The sequence below is a fragment of the Pelmatolapia mariae genome, linkage group LG3_W (assembly GCF_036321145.2).
Source record: "Pelmatolapia mariae isolate MD_Pm_ZW linkage group LG3_W, Pm_UMD_F_2, whole genome shotgun sequence".
Taxonomy (NCBI): domain Eukaryota; kingdom Metazoa; phylum Chordata; class Actinopteri; order Cichliformes; family Cichlidae; genus Pelmatolapia; species Pelmatolapia mariae.
Genome location: NC_086229.1, coordinates 16817637 through 16844518, shown reverse-complemented (window position 1 = coordinate 16844518; position 26882 = coordinate 16817637). Strand labels below are relative to the sequence as shown.

The following is a 26882-nucleotide window of genomic DNA, read 5'->3' as shown; positions in this document are numbered from 1 at the left end:
GTATTCAGCGACAAACTGGGAGAGAACTGGTCTGAGAGTGGACACCAGTACAAAAACTGTCTGACCCACTGCTCACAATGGAAACATGGCTGACAGGAAAAGGTCAATGTGTGCCAGAGATCTGAGAGATTCATCGAAATCAGACAGAGAGGCGTGAAGCTCCACCTCCTCCTGTGGCAGGTATAAAGGCAAAGTACATGTGATGATCAGAGCAGAGAGACGTCAACATGGACATGAATCCCCTGCTGCTGCTGCTGATGCTTCTGATGCTGTGGAGCTCAGGTAGGACACTAACATCACCACGACACACACATGCATCATATAAAAGGATCAGTGAAGGAAAGAAAAAACTGCACTGTGACACTTCAACAGCTTCAATTTAGAATCGTTCAGACGTCAAAAAACAAAAGTCAGTTTTTAATCTGTTTACAGTCACTTTGACCTGCAGCCTCACATGTTTTAAAACTTTATTAACTAGTCTGCTGCAATCATTTAAGGGCCACAGTTGTCACCTTTCTGCAGAATTACTTTAGTTTGTGGGTTTATTTAACAGGAACTAATAAGAATACGACCGGGGTCGTAAGTAAGTGATTTGAAAGAACAATAAAATACAGATGAAAGTGCAACTGCAGTACCAAACCCTACAAACAGTTCACCACATCTAGTAATAACATTAGTATGCATTCCACAGTCTTCAAACTAGAAGAGTCTGTGCCTTTGAAAGGGTTAAACAGGTCATCGTATTCCTGTTTTGTCTTTTTGGTGTATTTTTAAAAACCTGAAGCTGCTTCACTGACAGTACTGGGTTACATTTACCTGCTGCTGTCATTCAACATTTAGATTTTCAAGCAGAAGATTTCCTGATCTGATCCAAGAAATCATCCCACTGTTGCTGCAGAATGACTCTTTACCTAGTGGCCTGCTGCAGAAAGAGCTGCTGTTTCCACATAACTTATCAGGGGCTGAGAACATTCTGCTTTCATGCCACTGTGCAAACACAGAGGCGATCAATAACTGCTTGAGTCACTGATTGGCTCACTACTAAATCTCTATTCCAAAAAGTCCATAAAAAAAGACTTTACAGACTGCTACTACTAGTTATGTTTTTCTTTATTCCTATGTGCTTTCATTTAACAGTATTTAATCGGAGTCAGGGTTGGACTGGGACAAAAAATCGGCCCGGGCATTTTGAGTAGAGACCGGCCCACCAGGTATTATAAGAAAAACCATAAAACCTTTGAATGAAAACAAACGCTGTTGTCACAGTGATGTACACTGTCTTGTTGGTATATATGTATCAATCTAATAAACTTAAACCTACGCCATCCTCCCTCTTCTGGTATTCTAAACAGTACCCGAAAGTAGACTGCTTGGTCGAGTTAACCTCCTGAACTATCTACAACACATGGTGAAAACCTGAAATTAAGACAGAGAAGACCAGAGGTGAGACATGATCATTACTGATTACTGATGACAGATTTAGATATATTTTCATAAACCATTCATTTACCACATCAATAAACAGCATGGCAGGGCAAAATATATTTGAGCCGCCCGATCGAGCCGCACGGAACGGTGTAACATACGTGGGGGTCGTCTCAAAGCTGCGGGCCGTGAAACGGTTCATAATTTCAGGCGGAAGAAAAATAATAAGGATAATAAATCTGCCGAATAGTGTAGATAACCTGCTGTTAGTTTGGTATTTTGTACTAATCCGCTTGCCGTACCTCTGTGTAGGTCTGTGTATGTTTTGAGTGGTACAGGCGGCATTCCGTTGTTGAGTCCAATCATGTAAGTTCTCTGCTGCTCTGCTGGTTAATCAAACCATGTTAACTGAATCTACTGCTTCATCATTATCATACTATCATACATCACCAATTGAGCACGTCTGCAGATGACCTTGTCACAACAGCTTATCACAGAATACAGCGACTTATTTTCTGATGAGCTTGGAAGTTTGCTAGTCACCCATCGCATGACACTGAACCCAGATGTGAAACCAGTTGTTCGCCCAGCACATCGCATTCCCTTGACCATGAAAGACAGAGTCAAGGCAGAGCTGGACAGGATGGAGAAATTAGGGATCATTACTCCCATCTCAGAGGCGACAGACTGGGTGTCTTCTATGGTAGCCACCAACAAGAAGGGCAAAGACGAAATCAGGATATGCATAAATCCTTGAGATTTAAACACAGCTCTGAAAAGACCACACCATCCCATGCGCACAGTAGAAGAAGTGGCTGCATTAATGTCAAATGCTACTGTGTTCTCTGTTTTGGATGCTAAGAACTCTTTTTGGCAGGTGTCATTGGATCAGAATTCATCCATGCTGACGACCTTCAGCACTTGTTTTGGTCGTTACAGGTTCCTCAGAATGCCTTTTGGTCTTAATGCTGCCAGCGAGGTGTTTCAGCGAGCCATGGAGCAGATATTCGCTGGGTATCCATGTGCCATCATTGTTGATGATATACTGATCAGCGGGAGAACTATGAAAGAACATGACGACAACCTGAGAAAAGTCCTTGATCGTGCCAGAGAATTAAACCTGCGACTAAACCCATTAACATGCAAATTCCGGCTGAATCAGGTCAGTTATGTCGGACACATTTTCACAAGCGAGGGACTTAAAGCAGACTCTTCCAAAACAGCCACAATGAAACAGATGCCAGTTCCAACGGATGTCCAAGCCCTGCAGAGGTTCCTGTGGATGGTCAATTATCTTGGAAAATTCATTCCAAACTTCAGCCATCTGTCAGCTCCTCTGCGACAGCTCACACACAAGGACAGCGAGTGGATGTGGGACACACAGCATCAGACTGCATTTGACACACTTAAAGAGCACATGTCTAATCCACCTGTTCTGTCATATTATGATGTCAGCAAACCTGTGACAATAACATGCGATGCATCACAGTATGGTGTTGGTGCAGCTTACTTACAGGGAGGGCAACCTGTAGCATATGCTTCACGTACTCTGACAGACACTGAAACCAGATATGCTCAGATAGAAAAAGAGCTATTGGCTGTTGTTTTTGCATGTACAAAGTTTCATGACTACATTTATGGCAAGCCTGTGGTTGTAGAAACAGACCATCAGCCACTGGTCAATCGGGTACTAGTTAAAACACAGAACCTGTTCAGGTTTGATATTTGATCCAACAGTAACTGATGTTCACGTTTCAAGTTAAATTCTGTTTGAGTTAATTTTCAGTAGTAATCATATTTCACTTTATACAGCAAAATGATATTTTGTCATGTTTATTTCTTCCATCTAGTTGCAAATTTAAATGTTCCTAAGGATCAGTGTATGTCACCTTTAATGCTTTTATTATTATTATTCAGTATGTATTAAACTTTAAATCCGGTTAGGGATGTACTAAAGAAGGGGGATGTAGATAACCTGCTGTTAGTTTGTTATTTTGTCCTAATCCACTTGCCGTACCTCCGTGTAGGTCTGTGTATGTTTTGAGTGGTATAGGCAGCATTCCGTTGTTGAATCCAAGCATGTAAGTTCTCTGCTGCTCTGCTGGTTAATAAAACCACGTTAACTGAATCTACTGCTTCATCATTATCATACTGGTGAACATACAACAAATAGTAATAAGTGTGCCATTACATAGGCACACTTAATAAGAAAGCATTTCTTTGTGCCCCCTCTCCCTGTTAATGCTCTACCTGGCCCCCTGGCAAAACTTTGCTAGACCCGCCCCTGCACAGTTACCAGCTGTCAGCTACGTAAAAAAAGGATCCTGGTGTTATTTGTCTCTCAGAAACAGTTCAAAACTTCCCTTCAACTTATTCATGTCACCTAAAAGGTAAACCTGTTTCTCCATCACCTGCTCAGCTCTGATGATTCAGTAAGGACATCTCCTGGTTTCATCTTCATGTTTCCCTCTTACCAGAAAACCAAACCGATATCATGACCAGCAGCTTTACAGCTGTGGCTCCAGCAAACATCCGCTGATACTAGAAAGTAATATTAAATAATTCTAACAACAGCTGATCAAGATTAAACGTGCTGCTGTTGTTTAGCGTGACATCCGCTGGTTTCCCCTTTCTGGCGCAAAGTGAGTGATAAACAAGCAAGAGAGAAAAGCTGATCAGCTGATCATTGATCAGTTTCATGATTGAAGTAGAAACAGGAGAGGGAGGGGGAGAAAATGAGAGAAGAAGAGGCAGCTGTGCAGCAAAGACACAGAATAACTCCAGCTTTGTGTCTTTTTCATTGTAGCTGAAGTCCGGAACAAACTGTGTTGCTTTTCAGCGCAATACGAAACGCGCAATATTTTCTCTGAATACGAGATGATTCCGTTTTTTACTGGACGGTTGTAAACTCTACTAACTAACCTTATGAATAAAATAAGATAAAACAAGTTCAACAGCAATAATATCACAGCACCCGCCCAGCAGTATATAAACTTTGTCACGCTAGCTAGTAGCAGTACGAGTTATTGTAACTGACTGTAAAAAGTCAGTATAACGAAAATAAACTCCACCTAAACTTGGTTTATATCTGACCCAGATAGACTGCAGCTCATAACTTCTTACCTGAAGTTCAGTTCACCGCCTCGGGTCTCTGCTCCTCCTGCCTTTCTGTCATCCACCTGCCAGCATGTTGCATCTGCTGGCCTCCACCAGCAGATGCAACACGCTCCACTAATGTTACTGAATCTGTGGAAGCTCCGCAATAACCACCACCAAAAAACTGAGTTATTTTTACACATCTCCCAACTTCTGGCCAATCCACCACGTTTGATTGTTTATACCGTTACGGGGAAAAAACTGAAAAAAAACCCCATCGGCCCATAAAAACCAAAAATCACCAGTCCAGCTATGATCGGCGTCCCATTAAGCTTTCTCTTTGTGCTGTCTATTCAGCCGGAGGTTTATTCCTATTAAGAGGGAGTTTTTCATACCCACTGTGATCATGTGCTTGTTCATAGGGAATCGTATGATTTACGTTGGGTTTCTTTTCCATATTATTTTCCAAGAGTTTTTGAAACAAAATTAAGAGGCTTGGAGATTTTCAGGTGAGGACCTCTGAAGGATGCAGCCAAGAGAAAGAAAAACACAAAATGATGGTTCTTTTATTTTCTCCTCAGGACTCCAGGCTGAAGTAAAACACAATTCAAAGGGTAAACAGAGAAATCAAAAATAGTACCAAAATCAAACTCACTAGCAAATTTCACGAGGAGTTTCCCCTCTTTACTGAAACTCTCTGCTTTCTGTTCAGAGTTTATGAGGTTGGTGGGAGGAGCCAGTCGCTGTGCAGGCACACTGGAGCTGCAGCATCAGGGAGAATGGAGACCAGGCTATGGTGGAGATTCCTTTCAAATGAAGGCAGCAGCCGCTGTCTGTGAACATTTGAACTGTGGCTCTGCTGTTTCTTTACGAAGGATAGAGATGTCCTATTCCATATCTATGTGGCTACTTAGAGAGGTATGTCATCCTTCTGATTATGGTCTGCCAAGATGTGTACTGTCATGGGTTGGTTCTTCAGTCCGGGAGCTCACCTGTTCAGGTAAGCCAGACTGGTGCTCTATGTATAAGCAGTTTGTTTATTTACAGTGAATGGAACAATAACAGTAAATTCCCGTGCTCTCCCGTGACTCCCGTGCCGTGTCTTCTCAAAAAGTCTGTGTTCTCCACTCTCGGGTGTCCACACACCCCGTGCTTGCTTTTTGGGTTTTTTTTTTGGCTATTTTCTGTTATTTTATTGTTTTTAACTTACTTTCTGTACAACACGTTGGTCCTGTGCTGGGTATTTTAAAGTGCTTTATAAATAAAATTGGATTTTCATCATGTCATTAGAGCTTTATGTCATCATGCATAAAATTATGGCTGACTTCGCTCTGAGCACTACAGACAACTATTATTCTCCACCTCTCGCTAACCTTGGTGCTTCAGTGATGGCCTGTCCTGCCCTGTGTTTTTTTTCTAATTACCTGCTTGTATATTTAAAGTCCCTTCCATTCACTTTTATTTATGTAGCGCCAAATCACAACAGTCGCCTCAAGGCACTTTACATTGTAGGTAACGACCTTACATTAATCGGGAGAAAACGCCAAAAATCTGACAATCCACTATGAGCAACTGCTTGGTGATAGGGGGAAGGAGAAACTCTGTTAACAAGAAGAAACCTCTGGCAGAACCATATCAATGACAAATAACATGCTGTGGAAGAGAGCCAGAGAGCAGTAGTGTCTCATAATTATGTCTTGATGCATGCTCAATCATCAGGGTAAGTTTATCCCAAGTGACTTCTTCAGTCTTATGAGTCAGCTGAAACTGAAGTCAGTTTGATGAGAGACAAAAAGTTTCGTCCACTGAAAACGTCTCGATGAACAGAATCAACCTTTTGGGGTGTCTCATAATTACATGCCACACAGTGTGTATACACACAGTGTGTGTAAAACCACACAGTGAGTGAAAAGGCCACAAGTATGCCCTAGTCTAAAAAGGAAGTGCTCTTTTGGGGAGTTTTAATACTATGAGGTCCTAAACACAGGAAAGGCCAGCTTAGTTAGCTTTCAGTGTCTCTTCACTACTTTCTGCTCTCCTCATATCTCTGTGTTTCCCTGGCGAGGTGAGTTTCCCTTTCTGGAGTTCCATCTTTTGTTCAGATTGGGTAACCTGCTGTATTCTGCTGATCCAAGTGTCATTAAAGCTCAGTGGATGTCTTGGAGTTTGTCTCAGATTGTCTGCATTTGATGACATATATCGGTATGAACTGTGTGTGTTCTGATGTTAATGATGATCTGATGTTGGAGTTGTGCTGAGTAGACTTTGAATCAGTGAAAAGTTGTTTGCTGACCTCTTCTTCTCGTGTCTGCTGTCTCTGATCTCTCTCTGTTGGATCTTCTCTGATCTCTTCAGACTCTGTGAGGCTGCTGAATGGGACCAGTCTGTGTTCAGGCAGACTGGAGGTCAACTACAACCCATCTGACCAGTCCAAGCAGAGCTGGACCTCCGTGTGTGAAGCTGATTTTGACCAGCAGGATGCAGAGGTGGTCTGCACGCAGCTTGGCTGCGGGCCTCCCTCAGCCCTCCAGGGGGCACTCTATGGAGACGTGGGGGCTCCAGTGTGGAGCAAAGAGTTCCAGTGTGAAGGCCATGAGTCTACTCTCCTGGACTGTAGGAGCTCAAACTCTACTAGAAGCAGCTGCTCACCAGGCAAAGCTGTTGGACTCACCTGCTCAGGTAGCAGAGCAGCTGCAGCTTTGCTTCAAACTCACTTCATTTTTTTACTCATTTCTCTCTGCTTTCTGTTCAGAGCCTATCAGGTTAGTGGGAGGAGCCAGTCGGTGTGCAGGTACACTGGAGTTGAAAATAGGAGAATGGAGACCAGTGGATGGACCTAACTGGGCCCTGAAGGAAGCAGCTGTTGCCTGTAAACATCTGGACTGTGGCTCTGCTCTTGCTATAGAAGATAGGCAGTCCTCAGACAGAGCTGTGTGGAGGATATCATTGAACCATGTTTGGAGTGGATCCCCTCTGAGGGAGTTTGCAAGATCCGCTATCTCTTCCACCATTTTGTATCTCACATGCTCAGGTAAACACGTCACTTCATCATTTGTCACATAAGTAGATGGGTAGAGTAGACAGTGTGTGTTTCATCATGCTGACTTATGAGAGATAACTCTTTATTGTCATTGCACAGTTATACCTACTACAATAGTACAATGGAAATTGGTCTCATGTTGGCACTACACACAGCACAACACAACAAGACAACAACACAGTAACTTAGCGTAATAATTAAAAAGAAATAACAAGATTAAGTGCATGACAGCAGCTTAGCTTAATAAATACAAAGAATGAGTTTAGTTTTATTGCACATTATTATTAATATTATTATCATTATTATTATTATTAGTAGTAGTAGTAGTAGTATGATTGTTGTTGTATTTGTTGTTGTTGTTATTATACCCCCCCCCCCCCCCCCCAAAAAAAAAAAAAAAAAAAAGAAAAAGGTCCAGGGAGATAGCCAGTCCGATCAGCTGTTAGCACTGATTAGGGCTATTGCCCTGTTGTAAAAGCTGTCCTTTAGTCTGTTTGTTCATGACCTCAGCAGCCTGAACCTCCTGCCAGACGGCAGCAGGGTAAACACCCGGTGTCACGGTCTGGCTGGGAGACCGTGGGGAATGGGGAAGGAGGACCCAGGCACGGTGCTCTGTGTATAAGTGTAACGGGTGTATTAAAAAATAATTTATATTTCACCAAAGATCCATCCTGCAGTGTTATTTTCTTTGTCAGTACTGGTTATGTATATGTGTTTATTTATATATATTTATTTTCTGTATTTATATTTTGGGAGCTTTTATTTTGTTTGTGTGACCTTTGACTTCCCGCGAAGTCACTTCCTGTAGCTGCGCGCTATTTTCCTCAGTCGCCTAGAGGTCCCGCTGAGGAGAGGTGAGCGTACGCTAGTGTTCTCAGTTACAGAGTGAATAAACACAGTTAAAGTAACTAAAAGTGATTCAAACGCTGCTTGTTCCCTTTGTACATTTTGTCTCACAGTTTTGTTAGATGTTTCAGTGTGAATTATTGTTTCTCTGTCAAGTACAGCACTTTATTGTAACATGCTAGTTAGCCATCCTCAGATGAGAGCATAGGAGCATGCAGGTGACTTCTCATGTGGTCCGCTATCCTTCTCTCTCCCTTGAAGGTGTTCATGCAGAAGTCCAGAAAGTGAAGTCGCTGTACTGTTTTATGTTTATTTTGAACAGGTATGTGAGCTCCCTCTTTATTTTTGTGTCATGTGTACTGGTTATATCTTTTGTTTGTGATTCATGTTCATTGTTTCAACTTACTGTTAGATATAAAAAATATGTAAAATTGCCACTGGAAAATGAAGTCTCCCTAAACTATAATTTTGTTGATGAGGTACTTGTCACTATATGTTCACGATGCAGTGCATTTTCATTTGTTATATATATGATTATAAATACATTTTAGCAGTATTATTGTTAAGTAGATTCGTTGTGATGTTGCACCTCAGTCGCCTAGAGGTCCCGCTGAGGAGAGGTGTTCATGCAGAAGTCCAGAAAGTGAAGTCGCTGTACTGTTTTATGTTTATTTTGAACAGTTCTGGGAGAATAAATCTGCCCCAGCTGGCAAAGAGAGAGCTGAATCCTCTGGTTATTTACACAACACAACGCAGAGAACTAACGGCAAACGGAGTTTAAGGCCAGACCGGCTACAGTGGTGCCGTGACCCGGATCCACACCACTTCAGACTTGCTCATCGTGGTTTGTGGAGACGCGATCAACGTCAGTTTGGTCACCAGAGGTTGCTGTAATGGACAATGTAATGTAAGCTTTGAACACAAATCCCAAGCGTTCTAGGAGACACTTGCACCTTTTTTTTTGGACTGTTGTTTGCAAAAAAATTTAATTCTTCTGTTTGCATTGTATATATATTAGAACAATGGATGATGAAAAAGTTTCAAGTGACGGGTTCAGCTTTGCCATGGGAAGAGGGAGGGTAATTGAGGGGTTGCCTAGTACGCCAGTTCGTAGTGCAGGCTCCCCAGCTTTCTGTTCCACTCGCATACTTGGTTGCACGTCTTCCAGTAGTGGTAAAGGTAAATCATTCTCAGACCCTTCAGCCACAGCAGACCCAGCATTAAATGACCTGATAACACACATAGCTCAACAGGTGGGGCAGACCATTAGGGATCAGTTGAAAGGGGAATGTGGGGAAAGGGATGACGGGGCCACACAAGCTCAGAGCAGTGTAAGCCAGCCACCCAGCGAGCCCACTTACCTCAACCTGACTGGGGCAAAGCTAGTCCTGCAGTCAGATGTGAGAGAGCCTCCAGTCTTCAGAGGAGATGGGTCGGATAAACATACAGTCTGTGAGTGGGAGGAGTTGATGAGAATGTATTTCAAGAAGCGAGCCACATCTCTTCAGGAACAGTACCAAGAAATAATGTTCAAGTTGATGGGCAAAGCTAAGGACATTGTAAGAATAACTCTGAGAAGCACCCCATCGTTGAAACCTTGTGAGAATCCTGATGTTAGATATGACATACTGAGGCAACATTTCAGTGACATGACATATTCGTGTATGCCTATGGCCGATTTCTACAGCACCGTTCCAGCGCCAGGAGAAACTCCTGTAGAATACTGGGTCAGACTGAATAAGGCAGTTGATGCAGCAGAGGAAAGCCTGAAGAGGCTCGGACGGCACATAGAGGATCCGTGCCAGGAGGCAGCCATGATGTTTGTGAAGTACTGCCCTGATCCCACCCTTGCTGCTGTTTTCAAGTTCAAGGCACCAGATAAGTGGGCAGCCAGTGAGATTCAGGAGCATGTGAATCGGTACCAGCTTGAGATGAAAGAACGTATGCTCCCCAGGTCTAAGTGTCTCACACCAGTTAAAGCTAACATCCAGACCCCTGCAGCTGATGGTCTAGCAACATCAATGCACCCCGGAGAAACACAGGTGCAGGCGGGATCAAATGAGACAGTAAAGGCCCCTTGTAACGACAGTTGCCTGAAATTACTAATCAGCCTTTTTGACCATGCTTTGTCGCAGAATAACCAGGCTGCAGACAAGCAGCTTCCTCCAGGTCTGGCCCGACCCAGATGTTGTAGAGTATGCCAGTCCCCTGAACATTCTACCCTTGCGCATTGTAGGCAGAAACACCTATGCCTTGCATGCTTTGAGCCAAATCATATTAAGAGAAACTGCCCTCGTCGCTCACCTATTCAAAGGCACCCTGCCTCCCAACCTCATGACACCCAGCCTTTAAACTAGCTGGCCCGCATTTGGTGAGGGGATGTGTGGGCACAGATGTTGAAACCCTCGGCAGTGATGATGTTGAAAAGCATTACATTAAAGCATGTGCAGCCACACCAGATGGTGTTAAGGTGGTAGTACAAAACACACAGAGAGTTGGCCCGTTTGACAAACTGTTTTACACTCCTGTCAGCATTAATAACAAACACCACATGCAGGGTATGCTTGACTCTGGTTCCATGGCGTGCACGCTCAGTGAGCAAGCAGAACAGAGTATGCTGAGTGAGAATATACTGCCAGAACCCACTCCCCTGACTCAAGAAATAGTGCTAGTAGGCTGTGGTGGCACACTTACCAAGCCCAAATGCATGTATGAAGTTGAAATGAAACTGTATGGAGAGACCTGTATTGTTCCCATCCTTGTAGTGCCAGGTCAACGTGATGATATAATCATTGGCACAAATGTCATCCGGTTTCTCATGCACCAGTTGAAAATAACCAATGACTATTGGCGCCTCGTGTCAGGTGGCGGTTGTCCCCCAGAGTGTGAGCAGTTTCTTGACCTCATGGCTAATTCATCCCGATGGAGAGGTGGAGAGCTCCCAGACAAGATCGGCACAGTCAAGCTTCAGCAATCAGTCACCTTGTTAGCGAGACAAGAGCATCTAGTCTGGGGCAAGCTGCCGAGTAATGTTTCTATGTCACCAGGGAGCACAGTGATTGTTGAAGCCACTTCATCAAAGTCCATGCCACGTAGCATCATGGTTGGCCGCATCATAACGCCATTGTGGGGTGATAGGTGGGTTCCCATGAAGGTCACTAACCTGTTGGATAAACCAGTCACCCTGAAAAGAAACAGTAAGTTGGCTGACGTGTCCACTTGTGTTGCTGTTGAGGATTTTGAAGTTTTCCAGGGCACCTGTCAACCCAAGAAATCTGAGCAGGAGGAAGAAAAGGATGATGCCCACCTCACTGATCTTAAACAGAGACTAAAACAGGTTGGGCTCAGCGAAATTGATATTGACCTGTGCCATGTTGGTCAAGGGGGGAAGGAGAAATTGGTTAAAATGCTTGAGAAGTACAATGACATTTTCTCGAAGCATACACATGACTGTGGCAAGGCCGAAGGCTTTGTACACCGCATCAGGCTCACTGATGAGAGGCCATTCCGCCTTCCTTACCGCCGAGTCCCTCCAGCACATTACCAAAAGCTGCGACAAGTTTTGTCTGAAATGGAAGAACAGGAAATCATCAGAAGGTCCGTGAGCGAGTATGCCTCTCCACTGGTGTTAGTGTGGAAAAAGGATGGTAGTTTGAGAATCTGCACTGACTTCAGATGGCTGAATGCAAGGACCCTCAAAGATGCACACCCACTGCCGCACCAGTCTGACTGCCTTGCCGCATTGGGTGGAAATACCTACTTCAGCACCATGGATCTGACCTCGGGATTTTATAACATCCCAATGGCAGAGGAAGACAAGAAATACACAGCATTTACAACCCCAATGGGATTGTTCGAGTACAACAGAATGCCCCAGGGACTCTGCAACAGCCCCGCCTCATTCATGCGAATGATGCTCAGCATTTTTGGGGATCTGAACTTCAGTAGTCTGCTGTGCTATCTCGACGATCTGCTTGTATTTGCTCGGACAGAAGAGGAGGCCTTGGAGCGGCTAGAGACTGTGTTTCAGCGCTTGCGTATCCATAACCTCAAACTAAGTCCTAAGAAATGCCATTTAATGAGGTCATCAGTCAAGTTTTTAGGCCACATCATAGATGGCAATGGAGTGGCTGTGGACCTGGCGAAGGTTGAGGTCATAGCAAAGATGACAAAGGCTGAATTGATGGAGGATGATGGCTGCACCCCATCAGTTAAGAGGATTAAGTCATTCCTGGGAATGATATTCTACTATCAGCATTTCATCCCTAGCTGCTCCTCTATGGCGAAGCCCTTGTTTGCCCTCACTGCTGGACAAAAGAGGAGAGGGAGAGTTAAAACAGGCACCAATGCTGGTGTATACAGAAAACTGAGGCCCTCTGACTGGACAGATGAATGTGATGCAGCTCTGTCTAATCTGAAAGAGAAGCTGTTGAATTGTGTAGTCCTTACACATCCAGACTTTTCTTTGCCTTTCATATTGTCCATTGATGCTTCATTAGATGGGCTCGGTGCTGTATTGTCACAAATACCAGCTGGGCAGCAGAAAGCCCGTCCAATTGCTTTTGCCAGTAAGACCCTGAGCAATTCACAGAAAAAGTACCCAGCCCACAGGCTAGAGTTTTTGGCATTGAAGTGGAGTGTGTGTGAGAAGTTCAGTCACTGGCTAAGAGGTCATTCCTTTACAGTGTGGACAGATAACAACCCTCTCACCTACATCATGACAAAGCCAAAGCTTGATGCTTGTGAGCAGCGTTGGGTGTCCAAGCTTGCTCCTTACACATTTGATCTGAAGCACATACCTAGTACCAAGAACGTTGTAGCTGATGCTCTCAGCAGAGACCCCTTTGCAACAACAGTCAGCCATAGGCTGATCACAGAGCAGTACAGTCACCTCCTTACTGAATCTGAGAGTGTCAGTTCTGAGGGAATACAAAATACATTCCGGTTGAAGGTCCAAGGTCAACGCGTGGACACACCACCTTTCCGCACCACAGGACTGCAGCCGCCCTCGTCTCAGCCTGGATGTGATGCTATGGATGTTAAGGCAATCTTGGATTGTCACAGTGAGTGGGATCTGGCTGCTGAAACAAGGGCTGTGGAACTGTTCCAGTCAGTTCAGGACCTAGTGTTGCCAGGACAGGAGTCATTTCCTGTGTCCACACTAGAGGAACTCCAGCGTAGCCAGGAACTTGATCCCAGTATTTCAAAGATCTTACCATTTGTCACAAGGAGACGGCGACCTTCCAGGCGTGAAAGGGCAGGATTTGATGCGAAAGCCATGGTGTTATTTAAACAGTGGGAGAGGCTTAGGATCCAAAATGGAGTTCTCTATCGGATCACAAAGGACCCCCTGAGTAAACAAAGGAGACACCAGTTTGTTTTGCCTGAAAGTCTCAGAGCAGAGGCATTGAATGGTGTCCATGATATTGCAGGACATCAGGGGCAAGCGAAGACTTTATATCTGGCAAGACAACGGTTCTTTTGGCCGAAGATGGAGTCTGATATAAAGGAGTATGTCAAATGCTGTCAAAGATGCATCCTGGCCAAAACACCAGAACCCTCTGCTCGAGCCCCACTTGAGAGCATCAGAACCTCCGCTCCTATGGAGTTGGTGTGTTTGGATTTTTGGAGTGCAGAGGATAGTAAGCAGCGCTCAGTAGATGTTCTTGTCCTTACAGATCATTTCACTAAGCTAGCCCATGCCTTCCCTTGCACAAACCAGACTGCAAAGCAGGTGGCTAAGAAACTATGGGACCATGTTTTCTGTGTGTATGGGTTTCCTGAGCGGATTCACTCCGATCAGGGGGCAAATTTTGAAAGTGAGCTCTTGGCAGAACTGCTCAAGTTCTCGGGGGTCTCCAAATCCCATACTACGGCGTACCATCCCATGGGAAATGGAGGGACTGAGAGGTTTAATAGGACACTTGGCAACATGCTTAGGTCCTTGCCCCTCAGAAAAAAGAACAAGTGGCCTCAACAAATACAGAGTCTGAAATTTGCATACAATGCAACTGTACATGAGACCACGGGTTTTGCCCCATTTCAGCTCATGTTTGGCCGCATCCCGAGGCTCCCTGTTGACGTGATGTTTAAACAGGTGCTCTGTGATCCTGTAGTTGTGGATCACAAAAGTTATGTGAAAACACTCATGTCACATCTTCATGAGGCAGCTAGGATTGCCCAGACTCATGCCATCAAGGAACAAGACAAACAGGCAAAAGGATATAACAGAAAAGTAAAGGGCACTCATCTGAACATAGGAGACAGAGTACTCATTGCAAATAAGGGCGAGAGAGGAAAGAAGAAACTTGCTGACAAGTGGGACGCAACAGTGTACACAGTCAGAGACAGAAATTTGCAGACTCACACATACAAGTTGGAAGATGACAGAGGCAACACAAAGGTGGTACATCGCAACCTGGTTTTGAATATCAGCTTCCTGCCAGTAGTGACAGCTGAACTGGGTGACACTGGATCAGAGGAAGGGTCATGTGCGTCAGACCAGTTAGATTCCTTGGATGAGGAGACTGCAGAGGACAGGACCAGTGCTTGGATCAACTCGGATGATGATGAGAGTCAGGAGACCCTGAGTGAGGGACCAGAGGTGGTTGCAGGGGATTCAGCCCAGTGTTCCCTGGTAGGAGAGGACTGCCCAGACAGAGACACAGACTTGGACAGTTTGGTAGCAGAACCTGACTTAGACTCCCCGTCTGTGTTAGATACACTTCCAGAAACTGCACTCACCCACTCGCATCCATCAGGCACAGATCGTGATGCACACACCAAGCCCCTACCAGTAGCCCCAGTGCATGTTGCCGACGCACAGATGTCTCCAACGGATGTGTGTCATGATGTGGGTCCCCAAGAACAGCCACGGGCAGGCCCGGACAATGTTGTCATGACGCGAGCCGGCCGAGTTAGTAAAAGAGTTAATCGACTCATTGAGTCCATGGTTCAAAAGCCTTTTGGCTTTAAGCGTTTGGCGAATTCAGTTAGCAGAAGGTCTCAGTCTCTTCTTACGCTGTTTTAAGTGAACCCAGGTGTTTAGAGATCTTTCGGGTTTTTTTGTTCTAAGGGACAGTGTCATTATGGCGCAATTAGATATATAATATGTTTTAAGGTATTGATGTATGTGGATGGCTGGGAATGTGTGTGGTGTAACTGGCATCACACTGATCTAAGAAAGGCTGAGGCCTGATCACCCTCATGCTCTTTCTGAACCTATCTGCTAGGTGGCTTATACAGCTGAGACTAGAGCTTATAGCTCGGAGGTTTAAACCCATGCCTAGGAACCATAAATTCTGTAGATTTGTCCCTGTGTTCCAATTAGATTGTTCACCTGACTGTTCTGGATTTTGGTGAAATCTAGGAGGGGTGGATGTAATGGGTGTATTAAAAAATAATTTATATTTCACCAAAGATCCATCCTGCAGTGTTATTTTCTTTGTCAGTACTGGTTATGTATATGTGTTTATTTATATATATTTATTTTCTGTATTTATATTTTGGGAGCTTTTATTTTGTTTGTGTGACCTTTGACTTCCCGCGAAGTCACTTCCTGTAGCTGCGCGCTATTTTCCTCAGTCGCCTAGAGGTCCCGCTGAGGAGAGGTGAGCGTACGCTAGTGTTCTCAGTTACAGAGTGAATAAACACAGTTAAAGTAACTAAAAGTGATTCAAACGCTGCTTGTTCCCTTTGTACATTTTGTCTCACAGTTTTGTTAGATGTTTCAGTGTGAATTATTGTTTCTCTGTCAAGTACAGCACTTTATTGTAACATGCTAGTTAGCCATCCTCAGATGAGAGCATAGGAGCATGCAGGTGACTTCTCATGTGGTCCGCTATCCTTCTCTCTCCCTTGAAGGTGTTCATGCAGAAGTCCAGAAAGTGAAGTCGCTGTACTGTTTTATGTTTATTTTGAACAGGTATGTGAGCTCCCTCTTTATTTTTGTGTCATGTGTACTGGTTATATCTTTTGTTTGTGATTCATGTTCATTGTTTCAACTTACTGTTAGATATAAAAAATATGTAAAATTGCCACTGGAAAATGAAGTCTCCCTAAACTATAATTTTGTTGATGAGGTACTTGTCACTATATGTTCACGATGCAGTGCATTTTCATTTGTTATATATATGATTATAAATACATTTTAGCAGTATTATTGTTAAGTAGATTCGTTGTGATGTTGCACCTCAGTCGCCTAGAGGTCCCGCTGAGGAGAGGTGTTCATGCAGAAGTCCAGAAAGTGAAGTCGCTGTACTGTTTTATGTTTATTTTGAACAGTTCTGGGAGAATAAATCTGCCCCAGCTGGCAAAGAGAGAGCTGAATCCTCTGGTTATTTACACAACACAACGCAGAGAACTAACGGCAAACGGAGTTTAAGGCCAGACCGGCTACATAAGCAGTGCGTTTATTTACAGTGAATGGAACAATAACAGTAAATCAACGTGCTTTCCCGTAACTCCCGTGTCGTGTCTTCTCAAAAAGTCTGTGTTCTCCACTCTCGGGTGTCCACACACCCCGTGCTTGCTGCCCTCCGGTGTTCCACGCTCCTCCTGAGGGGAAATAACAGAGGCAGTCGTCAAGACACTTAATTCCAATAGGCATACACTTACACACTTAACTAAGCTGAAGACTAACGTGGAGTCTCATGGAACGATCCCGCGTCGGTGGGAGCTCCAAGACTCTCCTAAGTAGCTCCCCCGATGAGCCCTGATCAGCAGCAGGTGTGTGGCTTCGGGTGTGGCCAGTCCACCAGCAGGGCCACACCCACCAGGCCTGACGGCGCCCGCAAACTGGTGTTCGCAGACACACCGGCATTCGCACACACTCACACACGGAGAGGAGTGGCAGCAGCACCAAAAATACATATAAAATACATATAATATAACATAAGTCCATAACTGCTCATAGATCCTGGGTCGCTCAGACCCAGGACCCTGACACCCGGTGTCCTGGGAGTGTACAGTCCCGTAGGATGCCGCATGCCCTCTTAAGGGGGGGGAAGAGGATGTCCAATGACTTTTTTTTCTTTTTTCTAACGTCTCACTAAGTGTGTGACGTAGTTATTATTTAACTAATATTCACAATATCACAAATAAGAAGGTAAGCCCCACCCCACTTTTCCTTTGTTAAGTTGTAAGGTTTTAAATCTAATTCGGGGCCTTCTTCCTTGCTATATGTATCTTGACAAAATTTTATCCCATTCATTAAATTGTTTCTGGTTAGTTTCTATTGGTAATGTTTGAAATAAATATAATAATTTAGAAAGTATATTAATTTTAATTGAATCTATTCTCGAATATAAACTTAAATATGGAATTAGATTCCATCTTGCTATATCTTCCTTAATTTTCTTTTGTATTGGTCAGTAATTTCGTTCTAATAGTTCTATAAGATCCTTAGGTATTATGACTCCCAGATATTTAAAGTATTCTGTTTGCCATGGTAATTGGTACTTATTTTTAATTTGTTCTGACGGAATATAGTTGTACTTAAGCAACTGTGTTTTACTCATATTAACTTTATATCCTGATAGTCGACCAAAGTATTCAAATGATTGCATTAATTCAGGTAGATAGTTTGATGGTTGACCCAAAAATATTAAAATGTCATCTGCATAGCAGGCTAACTTATGCTCCTTCTCATGGATATTAATACCTTCTACTTCTTTGTTTTGCCTTATATATTGAGCCAATGGTTCCAGATATAACGCAAATAATAATGGTGAGCACGCACAGCCCTGCCTTGTTCCTCTTTGCAGCTCAATACTATTTGATAGGTAGCCATTCATTTTAATCCTTGCCGTAGGGTTATGATAAAGTGCCTGTATTGTCTTAATTATAATTTCATGCAAGCCAAATCTATGCAAGACTCGGTAAAGAAAGTTCCAATTAACCGAATCGAATGATTTTTCTGCATCGATACTGATTACCATTGCTTCTATTTTATTCTTTTGAATATGGTTAATAATTTGTAATGTCCGTCGTACATTATCTTGTATTTGGCGCTCTCGAATAAAACATGTTTGATCATTATGAATTAGACTAGGTAAGAACTTTTTTAATCGTCTAGCCATGATAGATGTAAACAGCTTATAATCTGTATTAAGAACAGATATTGGTCTATATGACGCACATTCTAATTTATCCTTGTTTTCTTTTGGGATGGCAGAAATAATTGCTTCTTTCCAGCTAGAAGGTATTTGAGCTTTCTTTAGGACCCAATTCAGTGTAAGAAGCATCACTGTTATTAATTCTTCTTTTAGCTCCTTGTACCATTCTGCCGTATATCCATCTGATCCTGGGGATTTATTTATTTATTTTAACTTGCTATTCTCCAATGATTTTTGACCCTCTGAAGTGCCTTTTGTGTGCCATGGTGCAGCTGGAGAACCACACACAGACTCAGTTGTCAGTTCGCTTTCAATGGAACAGCTGTAGAAGACGATCAGCAACTACTTCTTCAGGTCAATTTGTCTGAGCATTCTCAGGAAGTGGAGACACTGTTGGGCCTTCCTCATGTCCTCTTTTCTTCTTTGACATGGAAATTGTTGTCTTTCAACCAAAACCAAAACAGTTTTGTGTCTTATGCCCTCGTGTTTACTGTAGGTGTCAAGTCTGCGTCTTGGTGTGATTGTTTCCCGTTTCCTGTCTTTTTGTGAAGGCCCGTGTCTCATGTGAGTGTTTTCAGTTTTGCTTCCCCTCTCTCGTCTTGTCAGTTACTTCCAGCTGTGTTCCCCACCTGTGTGTAATCTTCTTGTGTTCTTCTGTGTGTATTTATTGTCACGTCTACCCGTGTACTGGTCGCTGGTCTGTCTGTGTATCTACTGTGTGTTCTCCCTGCTGTCCACCCTCAAGTGCCTCTGCTCACCCTCCGTCATGTTTGTGTTCATGTTTGCTGTTCATGTTTGCTGTTCATGTTTGCTGTTCATGTTTGCTGTTCTGTGGTTTAGTTTGTCCCAGTTTAGATTAGCTTTAGTTCCGTTTTGTCATTTTATTTCACTTTGTGCTTTATTTTGCAATAAACTTCCTTCGCACCTCCACAAGTGCCTTCACTTGGATCCTCACTTCTTTTCTCCACATGGCTCATCCCTGTAGCCGTGACAGCCACCTTTTGGCAGATAAACTGCCCATGGCATTCTTTCTACAATAGAAATAAAATATTCTTCAGAAAGTTCTTCCCACAACCTACAATATGTGGCACTTGTAGGTTGCCTTGGTTTCCCTCTTCTGTCCAGTTCATGCCAAACCAGCTTGATGGGGTTTAAGTCTGGAGACTAAGGCAAGGCAAGGCAAGGCAAGTTTATTTATATAGCACAATTCAACAACAAGGTGATTCAAAGTGCTTTACAGAGACATTAAAAACAAAAACAAATAAAAAGCATGATCTAAAATTGATTAAGACAAACAAACAAACAAACAAACAAAACAGTATTTAAAATCAAAAATCAAAACAGTAGATAAAATCAGAACAGTAGATAAAATCAGAACAGTAGATAAAGTCAGTAGTTAAAATGTAAGTTTTGAAATTTAAGCTTAAAAGTGTGGATTTGGTGATTTATTCAAAAGCAGCTGAGAATAGATGGGTCTTCAATCTGGATTTAAATAAACTGAGTGTTTCAGCTGATCTGAGGCTTTCTGGGAGTTTGTTCCAGAGATATGGAGCATAAAAGCTGAATGCAGCTTCTCCGTGTCTGGTTCTGACTCTGGGAACTGATAAGAAACCGGATCCAGATGACCTGAGGGATCTGGAAGGTTCATACTGGGTCAGGAGGTCACTGATGTATTTTGGTCCTAAACCATTCAGAGCTTTATAGACCAGCATCAGAACTTTAAAGTCTATCCTCTGACGGACAGGCAGCCAGTGGCTGCCTGTCCACTCCATGTTTTCAAGCTTACCATCTCGTTCTTTTTTCTTGAGGTAGTTATGGCATAGCTTGGACTTATGTTTTGGGTCATTATCGTACTGTAGGATGAACCCCTGACCCACCAGGCACATACAAGATGGTACTGGATTGTGTTGCAGAATTCTGTGGTAGCTGTTTTGGTTCAGGGTGCGTCTCACTCTGTACAAGTCACCGATTCAGGATCCAGCAAAACAGCCCCAGACCATCACACTTCCTCCTCCATGTTTAAGTTGATCCCACACATTGTGGAAGCATCCTTTCGCCTACTCAACAGCATACAAAGAACCTGCGTGATGAACCTCAGATTTCCAGTTTTGATTAATCAGTCCATAATACTTTCTTCTAGTCTTCAGAAGTGCTCTTTTATGGCATGCCTCTTTGTCTCATTTTGATGTCCTGCCAGTGGCTTTCTTGCTGCAACTCGTCCTGTCAAACCTGCTGCTCAGTCTTCTCGTCACAGTTGAAACTGAGACTTACTTACTACTACCACTATTAAGCTGTGCTTAAAGCTGTCATCCCGTGAGCCACCTATCACACAAGCTGTTAACTCTCAGAAACTTGTCCTCTGATTCAGCTGTGGCTTTGCGTCAACAACAAAAACATTGTAAATCAAATACATCTGCTTGTGGCTTGAGCTGCTAGGGTCTTGGGGTGTAGCACTCCTTCTTTGGTGAAGAGCTGAATTTTGGTTATCCAACTCTAGATACTGGCTTGTTGACTTGGTTCAGAGTGTGAGCCACAGCCAGGCAGAATCTTTTGAGAGCCATCACTTTCTGGTTCATTAGGGCACAGTCCTTCTTGTTGTCCAGCCAAGAGTTCAAGTCAAGGATGTATCCAAACAGCAACATATGCCATCTCCTTAACTTGGCCATTGTCTTACAGATGTCAGAGCATGTCACAAAGCTCAAATCCTCCCATATGCTCAGTATTTGCAGGGATGAGTGATGGGCATGGAACAGCGATCTTTGCGTTGTCTCTTTGCCTCACCGTTTACAGTTGAAAGAGACATCATCCCACAGGCATTGCTCAGAAGGTAGACACATTTGTTGTCAAACCATTTTACTGCAGTCAAGACCTTCAGCAGACCTATAATCATGAGCTCCATGGCCCGTCTTTAGAAGATCTTTTCTGCTATCAAGGGAGCTCCACCAGTGCGGTTTGGTTGTACACTACCAATGCACCTGACTCCCAAGAAAGTGTGTAAGTTCTGGACAAAGCTAAAATTTATGAATAACTGCAGTTCTTTTATGGTTTTGCATAGTGTTCTCATCACTTTGGCTCCTGGAAATAGCTTCTCTTCCTATTTACAGAGGACAACATTGAAGAATGTGGATCCCCCTTGATACATAAGCTAGCTGTGGATGATGCCAGATGAACTTGCTTGGCAGAAAAATGTTAAGGCCCACTTATCTGGTTTGTTGGAAATATACTGGTAGAGAGTGCCAGCCCTTGTCAATTTATATGAGACCATGACCTCAAACACACTATGCTTGAAAGGGGATGGTATCAGAAGCCACCGTTCACGAACCGGCCACAGGAACATGCGGTCTTAAGCCACACAATTGTTTAGCATCTGTCTGAAAATGCAGAACATAAAATTAGAATTTTGGCAACTTAGTAATATTGATTTACCAGCTACTGTCATTTAGTAAAAAGTTAAATAATTAGTTGTGATTGTATAAGATGAAGGTCTAATCATCTCTTAGTTTACTCAGATTGCACAGAGTGTATATTTGTTAATAATTTGAATCATTTTGGATAAGGATAAGTGTAAGATAATGGGGAATTTCCATTTTTACTTTATAATTTGTTTAGCGTAAGATTTACAGTTAAATTCTATTTTCTTTCCTTATTGAATTTTTACGTACTATTCCTTTATGGTAACTGTGCACGCGGTGAGCGTTCACTACTCGCAGTGTGGAGTAACGGTGCTTTAACTACCTGTGCAGTCAAACAGTTTTCTTACCGTGTTTGCAGTGTACAGGAACATTCAAATGGATTACTGTATTTCAAGACTGTGGAAATAAATGTTTGCCTGTTTGTTTTTCAACTACAAGCAGGCTTTGTGGATTATGTTCAACTGCACAAGGACACACGTATGGCCCGACTACCAGCTAGTGCTTCCGCGGTATTAGTGATAATTATGATTTCTACATGTTTAATCTCGATTTTTACCAAATTTACTAATATTAACTCCTTCTCTGCTAACACTTGATGTGATTCATTAAAAGCAATGGATGAACAAATCAGACCCGGTGGTTTGATTTGATGGAAAATAATAAATGTCAAAAACACTCAAAATAAGTTGGATGTTTTTTTGGTTTCTGATTTCCTGGTTGGGTGAGGGAAAGAAGAACCAACTGTTTACATTCACAGTGCCATCGGGAGGATATTTTCAGCGTTTTTAGCAAGTATAAGATTTAGAATAGGAGTTTGATTCCTACGTGAAATGAAAATATTTGCTTGGTTTTTTTGGTCGTGCATCTGTTGTAACATACATATTATTCCATAAACATCACATCTGTGATAAATGTGAAACATTATAATAAGTAGAGTAATTTGATTACAAAGTTTTAAAGAGCTTGGAAAGAAAAGCATCTGGACTTCAGTTCTAGAACTGAAGAAGCTTCTTAGATGAGAGGTGAGATGTCTTCAAGCAACTCAAGAAGTCCAGACGCTTTTCTTTCCAAGCTCCTTAGTCTACGATGACCTGGATGACTGAGAACCTTCACAGACATATTACAAAGATTTGGAATCCCACTGTGGCCAAGGTGCTTGGTCATTGGGGGTCATATGATTGTCGGGTTTTCTATGTTTGCTTTGTATTATTGTGGGATCTTTGCTTCACAATACAAAGCAACTCGAGGTTACTGTTGTTGTGATTTGACTGTATAAATAGATGTGAACTGAGTTGGCGTCATGAAAAGCACCCAAAGACTTGAGTCAAGTAAAAGACCTGTTTGATGGTATGTCTTAGCTGGATTTTTTTCTGCAGTCTTTAGGTTCTCTTTCATATTTGTGCACATTTGTCACAGTTCAGTTGTATATTTTGTAACTTCTTAAGCTGTTTTTTGTTGTCTTTGTGCATGTTTGGTTTGGATTTACTGGATGAACTCTGATTTTCACACTTTGAAAGTTTGAATCAGTGAAGTTGTTTGCTGACCTCTTCTTCTCATGTCTGCTGTCTCTGATCTCTCTCTATTTGATCTTCTCTGATCTCTTCAGACTCTGTGAGGCTGCTGAATGGGCCCAGTCTGTGTTCAGGCAGACTGGAGGTCAACTACAACCAGTCTAACCAGTCCAAGCAGAGCTGGACCTCCATGTGTGAAGCTGATTTTGACCAGCAGGATGCAGAGGTGGTCTGTAGGGAGCTTGGCTGCGGGCCCCCCTCATCCCTCCAGGGGGCGCTCTATGGAGACGCAGGGGCTCCAGTGTGGAGCAAAGAGTTCCAGTGTAAAGGCCATGAGTCTACTCTCCTGGACTGTAGGAGCTCAAACTCTACTAGAAACAGCTGCTCACCAGGCAAAGCTGTTGGACTCACCTGCTCAGGTAGAAAAGCAGCTGCAGCTTTGATTTGCTACAAACTCACTTCATGTTTTATTTATGACTTTCTGCTTTCTGTTCAGAGCCTATCAGGTTAGTGGGAGGAGCCAGTCGCTGTGCTGGTATACTGGAAGTGAAACTGGGAGAGTGGAGACCAGTGCATACATTACACTTGACCCTGAAGGAAGCAGCTGCTTTTTGCGAACATCTGGACTGTGGTTCAGATGTGTCTGTAAAACAGAGCGATTCTTCAAACAGACCTCTGTGGGCTCCCAGACCTTACTGTGGACTTACTTATTTTTCTGCGATGGGGTGTTTAAAACACACAATCATTATCAGTACATCATGGAGGTCTCCTCCAGTCCTGGAGCTCACCTGCTCAGGTAAGCCAACCTGTCACATCATCAATTGTATAACGAGAGGTGGGTGGAGCAGACTTAAGTTCAGCAAATGTGCTTTTTGATAACAGCTTTTGTTTTTGCATCTTAGCTGGATTTTATTGTCACTCTTTAGTTTCTCCTTCATATTTTTGTTACAGATCAAATGAATGACGTTTTTCTTCTGAAGCTCTGTCTGTTGTCTGAATGTGTTTTAGTGTGAACTGACGTCAGCTAATTGTGATGCGTGTGATACAATCAGCTGATTTCTGATCTTTTTCCTTTTAGGTAGTTAGGATTTATTGGTGTTAGAAATCACTGATGTTTCTTTGATAGCCATGATGTTTGTCCTGTGGAAGAGAATTAGTTGTGGCTTATTAACATTACATTTTTCATCCTGTGATTTGAACTGTAAGGAGCTCGGTTCATACAGAGCCTTTAAATACACTTCACATTACTGGGACTGATTTAGCTCCCAGCACTACAGATAGTTATTATTCTATGAGCTCCACCTTTATCCTCTCCTGCCCTAGTGATGGCCTTCCCTCCTCAGTGTTTTCTTCTCTGATTAGCTCCTTGTTTACTTTAAAGGCCAGCCGTTTCATTAGTTAGCTTTCAGTGTCTGTTCACCACCTGCTGCTCTCCTCATATCTCTGTTTCCCTCTTAGGGTGAGTTTCCTTTTCTGGAGTTCCATCTTTTGTTCAGACTGAGTAACCTGCTTTATTCTGCTTCTCCAAGTGTCATTAAAGCTCACTGAATGTGTTAGAGTTTGTTGATTTACTGCTGCATGAATAAAATTCTATTGAATCCGATTAAATCGGACAGATGCACATTTCACACGCTTATTGTAATTGAGTACTTTTACATGTACTTCTAAGTAAGAAATAAGAATCACTGTGGTTCATGATGTCCTTTAAGTCCAGACCTCAAGTTGACTGAAGTATTGTGGTGGCTTAAAGAAACCCACAGACCTCAATACACTCAACCTGTCACGGTCTGGCAGGCAGACCGTGGGGATATGGGGAATGAGGACCCAAAACGCAGACTTTGCGATGCAAACAGTGCTCTTTATTTACAGTGAGAAGCTGTAAACACAATAACTCCCCGTTGCTCCCTTGAATCCCGTGTGTGTGCTTCCCTCCGACGTCTGTGCTCGTGCTCGTGTTCCCCGCTGTTGTGTTTCCACACACCCTGTGCGTGCTGCCTTTCTGGACTACTCCTCCTCCTGCAGGAAAACCATAGAAGCAGCTGTCAACACTAACCCCGGCGGGCACACACGAACCGCACTGACATATGCTGACACACACTAACTTGGGATGACAACGCAATGATCCCACGCCGGTGAGAGCTCCAACACTCTCCTAAGTAGCTCCCCCGACGAGCCCTGATCACCAACAGGTGTGTGGCAGGAACTTCAGGTGTGGCCAGTCCTCCTGCAGGGCCACACCCATCAGGCCTGCATGTGGCTGTTCTCCATCCTCCAGCCACACCCGCAGACACACATGTACACACCCACACCCTGCCTATACGTATAATGAGTGGAACACAGAATAACACAGCATAGTGCAGAAAAACACACATCCCCAAATAATAACAATAATAATAACAACAACAACAACAACAGTCAAAACTGCTCACGGACCCCCGAGTCCTCCAGAGCCGGGTCCATGACACAACCAATTCTGTAAAGAACAGTAGACCAAAATTCCTCAGTCTGATAAACTCATAGAGAAAACCATTATTGCAAGTCATTGCAAATCATCCCTGTTCTTCAGGAACTTCACTGGCTCCCTGTGAAATTCCAGATAATATACAATCTTCTTCTGCTCACCTTCAAGGCCATTCATTATCTTGCACCTCCTTACCTTTCTGATCTATAAAGCACTACCTTTTCTGCCTGCTCACTTCTATCCTCTTCTTCTATCCAGCTTTCTGTGCCTTCCTTCCCCCTCACCACCATGGGAGCAGAGCTTTCAGCTGCTGTAGAACTCTCTAACCCCAGATACAAGAAACATTGGTTCTCTCCCCCAGTTTAAACCTCAACTCAAAACCCATCTATTCAAATCTGCATATTCAGTGTGAACCCACAGTTTGTTAATTTTATCTTGTGCTTTGTTTAATTGTTCTTTGTTTTGTCATTGTTCTACTATGTGTTTTCTCCTATTGTAAAGTGTCCTTGGGTGTCTTGAAAGGTGCTTTATAAATACATTTCATTATTATTATTATTATTGTTATTGTTATTGTTGTTGTTGTTGCTAAAGATGGATCTCTGTGCTGTCATATCTCTCTAGGATAACAGGGGGCAGGTGCAGGGCAGATGGGAAAATAGGTGCCTGGTGGACTTTAACCTCTGTGTTGGTGCTGCTGAAGGACGGCTGGCTGAAGAGGGAGGCTTTCAGGGAGCAGAAGAGGCAGTCCAGTGAGCTAATCTCACAGTCAGACACATTTTCAGCTGACAAATGAGGAACCATCAGTTCAGATTTGACTTTTTTCCCTTTAACAGCCTTCAATTGTAATGATTCTGCAGTTTTCTTACTGTCAGCATTAAAATACTAAAATTATCAATGTGTCTGTGAGTCTGTCAAGTTTGTCTAATCTCTCTGCTCACTGTTTCCTACTAGACAAATCAAATATGAGCACAGGTG

The 26882-nt window shown here is 43.2% G+C and overlaps 1 protein-coding gene across 1 annotated transcript in view; it reads left to right on the top strand.

Moving 5' to 3' along the window:
• Nucleotides 1-227: 227 nt before the first annotated feature.
• LOC134646760 (scavenger receptor cysteine-rich type 1 protein M130-like) overlaps nucleotides 228-26882 on the top strand; it is a 39842-nt gene continuing 13187 nt past the window's right edge. Inside the window, exons 1-6 of the mRNA XM_065469968.1 lie at nucleotides 228-282; nucleotides 5234-5521; nucleotides 6877-7200; nucleotides 7274-7552; nucleotides 23542-23865; nucleotides 23943-24242. Coding sequence (XP_065326040.1) covers nucleotides 228-282; nucleotides 5234-5521; nucleotides 6877-7200; nucleotides 7274-7552; nucleotides 23542-23865; nucleotides 23943-24242 — 1570 coding nt within the window. The remainder of the gene's footprint in view (nucleotides 283-5233; nucleotides 5522-6876; nucleotides 7201-7273; nucleotides 7553-23541; nucleotides 23866-23942; nucleotides 24243-26882) is intronic.